General features: G+C 34.4%; 1 protein-coding gene across 1 annotated transcript in view; it reads right to left on the bottom strand.

Moving 5' to 3' along the window:
* LOC106103800 overlaps positions 1-7713 on the bottom strand; it is an 11835-nt gene extending 4122 nt beyond the window's left edge. The window contains exons 1-6 of the mRNA XM_013283686.1: positions 7575-7713; positions 4798-4883; positions 3487-4496; positions 1936-2041; positions 1124-1346; positions 17-219 (exon numbers count right to left, since the gene is read on the bottom strand). Coding sequence (XP_013139140.1) covers positions 17-219; positions 1124-1346; positions 1936-2041; positions 3487-4496; positions 4798-4883; positions 7575-7637 — 1691 coding nt within the window. The 5' untranslated portion in view covers positions 7638-7713. The remainder of the gene's footprint in view (positions 1-16; positions 220-1123; positions 1347-1935; positions 2042-3486; positions 4497-4797; positions 4884-7574) is intronic.
* Positions 7714-7989: the final 276 nt, after the last annotated feature.

Genomic DNA, 7989 nt, shown 5'->3' on the forward strand with positions numbered 1-7989 from the left:
TATAGTAAAAACTCACATTTCCGATACATTCTTGACATCATCACGCCATGTTGCGGGATCGAAGTTATTAGGATCCAATCCATTATCTCTGTCTCGCTCGCACGCGGGCTCCTGTCCGCGTCTCAGTACTGTGATCTTGTGATCTTCTTGCTTATGTCTCTTTGTTTGCACACACACGCTCGCACGCAAAGTCTCCATTTTACCCATAAGTGTTAACACCTGAATATAATTAATATATTACATAATTATATGAAAATTAATAACTTTGAAGGTTTCTGGATGGACCAATCGGTTCACATATAGGTAACACCAATAGGATTTTTGTCCTATTGGTCCGATTTAATCCATAGTGACTCGATCCAATGGGAAAAAAACCCATAAGTTAATAGGCCCAAAGGGAAAGACCATTTATAATACACTAGATTTTTATCCACGGTTAGGTTGTTTTAGCTAAAATTAAAGAAATGTTTCTTTTCTATAGTGTTACTATTGCACCAATACTCATATCTTTAGAATGAAATAAAAATTTAACTTAATATATAAGTTAATTTTTACTCAGTATAACTTATTAATATAGATACAATCGCACGTGCAAGTTACTTATATTTTTTCACTAGCTTTCGCCCGCGACTCCATCCGCATGGAATAAAAAAAATTGAATAGCCTGAATTCTTCCAGATTATTCTCTACATTTTTTTTTTATAATACGAGGTGGCAAACGAGCAAGCGTACCTGAATCCACCGAAATGGAAAGCGACCGCTGCCCATAAACATCCGCAATTGCAGATATTTGCCTACCCTAATTGACGGAGGAGACGCACATAAAGAGGACATTTCCCCTTCCTATGCGTCTCCTTCACCGTCCAATCCACTTTTTCCTCCCATACTTTCCTCTTAAGAAAAGGGTGGAAAGGTAAAGGGACTAAAATTAGGCCTCCGGCACCAATGCCAAATTTCATCGTAATCCGTTCAGCTGTTTAGGCCACAACCTCTAACAAACATCCATCCATATAAACTTTCACATTTATAGAGTAAAAGTAAGATATACAGAGTGTTTCTTTTTGAATAGTGCCTCCAAATTCTTAATAATTTAATTGCTTGTTCTGTAAAATTATATTGTTACCTTAGTATGTTCCCTCAGCATATCAACAGTGAGCCGATCGACTCGAGTAGGGCAGGGTGGGAGACGCGGCACAGGGATGGAGTTGGAGGAGGAGACGGCGCGGCCAGGGTAGGCGAGTGCGAGGCGCGCTTCAGTACGTTTGCGTTCCCTTTCCAACTGTTTCCACTGCTCGTAGCAGACTTCCAGTCTCGCGTGGAGTATCGCCGATGGAGTTATTGTGTGCCTGTTGTAATGTAACTAGTTATTTTATGAACTAGCTGTTAGCCCGACTTCATCCGTATAGAATTTAAAAAAAATTGCAAATGTTAACATTCGAATGCACAAATGACACTAAAATCCTTTGACAAATGTAGTTTTTTTCGAATTTATTTACCCCTTAAGTTTAATAAAGTATAAAGATCGTATCGTAAGTGTACGGTTTTTTATTAAAGAAACAATTATTCAAAAAATAACTAGGATTGCTGACATCCTACATAACTATGTAGTGTTCGTTTACACTTTATTATTATTATATTATACTAGCTTTCACCCGCGACTCCGTCCGCATGGATTAAAACAAAACAAATGTGAGTAGCCTATGTGTTCTTCCAGACTATCCTCTACATCTATACAAAATTCCATCGAAATCCGTTCAGCCGTTTAGGCAACAAACTCTAACAAACATCCATCCATCCATCAAAACATACTATTACAACATCAGTAAATAATAAAATTAATTAATTCTTTTTTAAAAGCTAGTGAAACTTATCATCGAGATTCAGAAACAATAACATTCATTACAGCGCCATCTATGAAAAAAAAAAAAAACTTACTTCATATTCTTTAATACATGATATGGTGTCAATGGTAAATCAACCAAGGGAGAAGACAGCACTGTCTGCGGCACTGGCGGACTGGGGCCCAGTAGTGTACCCACTCCTGGAAATAACATTTCATAACCGTCAGATTGTAAACTAATGTTAATTTACAATATTCAAAAAATATATAGTGGGAGTATAGTTGATACTTTATTTGAGACATTTTTCACATAATGTACTAACGCTATCTAATACATCCTCAAAACCACATGAAAATATAATTAATTGTACTTAAATAGTATTTCAAAAAAGATCATTTAATTAAAACCAAAAACGGAGCTTTGTTTTATAACATAAGGTGGCAAACGAGCAAGCGGCCACCTGAAATCGCCAAAATGGCGAATCGACCGCTGCCCATAGACATCCGCAATTGCAGATGCGTTGCCTACCCTTATACGACAGAGGAGGAGACGCACATAAAGAGGATATTTCCCCTTCCTATGCGTCTCCTCCACTGTCAAATCCACTTTTCCTTCCCATCCTTTCCTCTTAAGAAAAGGGTGGAAAGAGAAAGGGCTAAAATTAGCCCTCCGGCACCACACACATCAGACTGTTCGCGGAATTGTTTCCACTTCACGCCTATTTTCTGTGTGGTCGTGGTATTGCTGGGGGCGAGCCTACCTATTCGTGCCAAGATGTTAAAGTTGGCTCTACCACTGTTATTGCTATTGCTATTAAACACTACTAAATTATATTATAATTAACAGTGGTAGAGCCCGCTTTAACATGTTAGCACTGCAGGGCCGGCACGCCCCCAGTGATACCACGACCACACAGAAGACAGATGTGAAATGGAAGCAATTCCGTGTTTCGTCTGATGAGTGAGGTGCCGGAGGCCTAATTTAAGTCCCTTTATCTTTACCACCCTTTTCTTAAGAGGAAAGGATGGGAAGGAAAAGTGGATTTAACGGTGGAGGAGAGGCATAGGAAGGGGAAATATCTTCTCTTTATGTGCGTCTCCTCCTCCGTCAATGAAGGGTAGGCAACGCATCTGCAATTGCGGATGTCTATAGGCAGCGGTCGCATTCCATTTCGAGGGATTCAGGTGGCCGCTTGCTCGTTTGCCACAATATATTATAAAAAAAAACACATGAATACAGACATGAGGTGGCACTAAACTTGACAACTAAAATAGATTTTGAAAGATGTTATCAGTTAAAAAATGTTATTCACATCTAGTCTATACATTTTTTAAATGTCTGGTTTACATTCACAGTGAAATAACTTAAATAACTGAAAATTGAAAAAACTCAAACAGATTTGAACTTAAATAGTGCAATGCTTTTACCGTAGCTATATTTAAAAAAGGAGCTATTTTATTCCAGACAATGTTAAAATAAGTATTTAACTAAACTATATTAATTTAAATTAACTAAAACATTAAATTATAATTTGACTTGAAGATAATTGATTTTTTTAATCCACTATAAATTATAAACATAAAAACAGTAAACACCTTGAGTATGTTATTAAAAATAGCAAAAAAAAAGTAAAAAAAAAACTCACCAATGTTGAAAGGAGTATTTTCATGTAAAAATGACACATCCACATTCAACGGATTAGGAGGAGGTCTGTTCCTCATCATGAGCATTTGTCTGGCAATATCCTGGTTCTGTCTGAGCAGCGCTACCTGGGCATCCCGGTTCATCTCAAACCCAGATCTTTCTATCCCGTTGCCTTGGTAACCATTTTGGATATCACGTCGTGCGTAATCCTGATATCCATTCGGCTTAAACATTGGATTCGTCTGATTCTGATTGGAATAAAAATTCTGTTCATCATTCATATTGAAGTAGAAATCACCGTTGTAAGTTTTGTTCGGATAATTTCTATTGAAAAACATCTTGTTTCTTTCCTCTTGCAGTTTAAACTCATCATTTTGGTATTGTGCATTTACATCGTACTTATAATCGCTTAACAATTCATCGCGATTTCGTTCCAATAACGTCAGTTGGCTTAAATAGTTTAATATCTCGCTTGGATCGTTTTGATCCTTAACAAACGTATTTTCATATTTAGTCGGAAATCTCTGTGTATTGAATGAATTATCAAAGTTTGTATAGTTCATTTCTAGATTAAGACTGTTTGGTCTGTTATAGTTGGTCGTGAATAGGTTCGTATCGTTCAAAGAATTTCTTTGGCTCGGTTCAAAGTAGTTGTAGAATTTGTCATCATATTTACTAGGATTAGTGAACTGCGCTCCACCAATCTCTTGTGCCGCTAAACGTAGTAGATTTAGTTGTTCCGGAGTAACCGTTTCGGCGCTCGCGTCCCCTACAGGATCCAAACCTAATAGACCGGTCGAATCATCTTGATAGTTGACAAATCCATTTGTGTTGAACCCATTTTGTTGGAGATTGTAGTTGAATCCATTCTGGTTGGTCGGCGAGTAATTGAATAGCGAGTTTTGGTAAGCGTTGAAATTAGACGGCGGCATATATGATGCATTTGTAGGTTCATTATTTGGGTATTGGCTGATAACTGGTGTACTTGTTAAGGGTTTATCTGACGTGCAGCTGTGGAAATAATTTAAATCAATAATGCTGGACACGAATAAATTTCAAAGCCTGTCCCACCACTGGCTGATAGAGGCTCAGATAGCTAAAAAATGACACTGTCAGATAAGGTAATAAAAATCGCTATTTCCATCACATATTTTACATGTTGGATTGTTATCAGACAAATTTACAATTTGGTGGCAGGCCCTAAAACTCTTTTTCCACTAATTATTTCTTACTATAATTACTATTCATATGTCATTCATTAAGAACATTTCTGAGTATATAACTAAGATATCTAAAAGTAAATAAGACTTACCTAGGTGTGTCTGATGGTCCGGTCTCATCCAGGATTTTGGTGATGAGATCACGGACCATCGAGTTCTCTTCCATAATGCGCTCCGACTGAAATTAAAAAAATAATCATCATTACCAAAAAAAAAACATTCCTTATCTTAAAAATGGAGACTAACAGTCCCTATTCTAACTTAATACAACAAAATTGGTGAATTTGATGATTTGTATGGTACATAGAGTTATTCAACATTTTGTAACATATCTGAGAAGCTATTGGTTATTGTTTTCTATAAACTAAATGCATAGTCTATGTGTGCTTCTGAGCAACCGATGTAGAACACATCTATTCAAAGTTAAAGGTACATCTGTTAAATGTTACAATGTTATATTTTTGTGTACGCTTGCATTATATAATAATATAAATGTTAGATAAGGAAGTTCCTTAAGTAAGTGAATTTTGTAATTCTTATTAAGGAAATAAATATATTCTTAAACCTATTCTTAATGTGGGAAAGAGACCATAAGTTGCAGCCAACATCAAGGAAGCAAGGTTGCCATGGTTTGTGGTATGTCATGTCATTTTGACATTTGCAATTGATAATTTGACACAAGTAAACTATAAAATCAAATTTTCATAATTCATGTGCGAATGAATTTGCATGGTAACAGCTAGTTACTAATATTATAAATGTGAAAGTTAACAAAGATGGATGCATGTTTGTTAGAGTTTGTAGCCTAAATTGCTGAATGTATCTCAATAAAATTTGGTATACAAGTAGAGGGTAGTCTGGAAGAACACATAGATTACTTTTGTTTTCTTTTTAATTCCCAGACATAGTTGCGGGTAAAAGCTAGTCCATAATATTAGTGAGGTTTACAAAAATGCTGGTCATCGTTAAACCAGTTTTTTCATAACACATGTGCATGGTTTAAACAATAACATCAAAATTGAATAGAACAGTGCACTGTTATTTGAATAAATATAAATTATTTGTTCATAAATATTAAACAAGTCAAAAATGATGGCCTCACCTTTACATGCCTATTGAACTTAAGCTTATTATTGTCTTTTATTAATTATAATATTCCTACTTATTTATACTAATATTATAAAGAGGAAAGATTTGTATTTTTGTATGTATTGAAATAACTCAAAAAGTACTTGACCGATTTCAAAAATTCTTGCAACATTATAAAGCTATATTATCACTGAGTAACATAGGCTATGTCTTTACTATTTTTTTTAATTTCGCGAGGGCAAAGTCGCGTGCAACAGCCAGTTATATTATAAATGCAATAAAGTTTGTAGCTTAAACTGCTGAATGGATATTGATGAAATTTCGCATAGATATAGAGGATTGTCTGGAAGAAAACATAGGCTACTCACTTTTTTTATTTAATTCAATACAAATGGAGTCACAGGCTAATCGTCTATATAAGCTAAAGTTAAAGTTACTTTACTTTAATGAAGATCTATCTCCCAAACACAGTTTTAAGAGTTATAAGAGACAGATCCCAACAGATTTTGTAAAAAATAGTTTTAAAGCCAATAAAATGTTTTAATTTTATTTTAAAAATTACACTTTGCCTTGCTACTTTGTCTTTGCGACATTAAAAACTAAATTGTGTCTTTTTTCTTTTTTTTATTAAAGGGTACAATTGTTCATCTTGTTCAAGACAAGAGCAGAATTAAATACATAGACAAGAAAACAGAAAGACATGATAAGCGCGCAGCACTCAACAAAAAACTTTGAATAAAAATGACTCATTGTTGTTCCATACTATTTCTAAGTCTATAGAGAATGTAATTATAATATTTCAAGCTAGATGTTGATTCCGTCTTTGAATGTAATTGAAAAATGTATGTAGCCTATGTTACTGCGATAACACTTTTTATTAACGAAAGATTTTTCTAAATCAGCCCACTAGTTCTTGAGTTATTTCAATACATACAAAAATACAAATCTTTGCTCTTTATGATAATAATTTAAGTACAGATATATATTTCTACTTATTTAATCAATTCTCTAAGACACTGCACCCGCTTGACCTAACTATGCCAATGTAGAATTGGAAAAAACTTAATTTGGTAACAAAAGGTTTTCTAATAAGATATTTTTTATTTTCTACTAAGACAGTTGTTAACTGTTATATTTTTGATATTAATACAACATTGTGATACATCTAAGGCAATACGAATAGAAAAAAAATCACGTTTTAATAATGCATGACCTTTTAAGTATAAACATAATATAAACAGGAAATATGGCGACACCAATATTTCAATACAAAATCTTTTTCATTAACACTACTGCGATGTGAATTGTTTTTATTTCGACCCATTGAAGGACATTCGTATATATAAAAATCAATGGAGAAAGTAAATTCCAATACTACATAATGCGCACCTATCTTATACCCACATACGCGATGAAAACCAAATTGAAGACGAAAAATACTATTTTGAACTGAAATATAACAAAATATAAGCTTATCGACATTACCTGCGTTATTGTCCTTTAAAGAACAAGCTACATTATTCTATAATTATTGTATGTTGCGCTACGATGTCACCATTACCTTTACAAAATACTAAGTCATGTTAGAACTGCCCACGCCTATGGGAACCTTTTATTGACAAACATCACTGTTTTATCTCACATATGGTCACAATGTACACTTTTTTTACTTATATTTACGACATTTTCCCGGATTTTGGGGTCAAACTGACAGCTACGTAAATTTCTAACACCCATAAAAAACGCACTTTAACTCGCGAAACAACACTTCGCTACTTACCTCAGATTCATTTTCAACGGCATTGTACGCGTTACTTATTTGACATAAATCACTGAATGCCATTTAAACTTAAATATTATTTCTTGCCACGGTACATAGGAGCTACGAGTGCTAAGCCATTTTTTCATTGACCTACATGTGTATATATCGTGCTATAGCTCATAGCACTAGTGTTGCCGTTGTAAATGATACGGAATCGACTAATGTTTGAAAAATAACATGAAAGAATTGATATTACTTACGTGGTCCATGAAAATTAAAATTTACGGCCCAGGGTAGTCTACTTAACTTCATGAAAATCTATTTCTTTTTCTTTTTTCTTTTAAATTTTCCCGCCTTTCCTACAACTTAACATAGGCACGAAGATTTACAGCCAAGCCTAAAACTTTACCACCATTTACATTAAAAAAAATAA

The sequence above is a fragment of the Papilio polytes genome, unplaced genomic scaffold (assembly GCF_000836215.1).
Source record: "Papilio polytes unplaced genomic scaffold, Ppol_1.0 DF824270.1, whole genome shotgun sequence".
In the NCBI taxonomy this organism is placed as follows: domain Eukaryota; kingdom Metazoa; phylum Arthropoda; class Insecta; order Lepidoptera; family Papilionidae; genus Papilio; species Papilio polytes.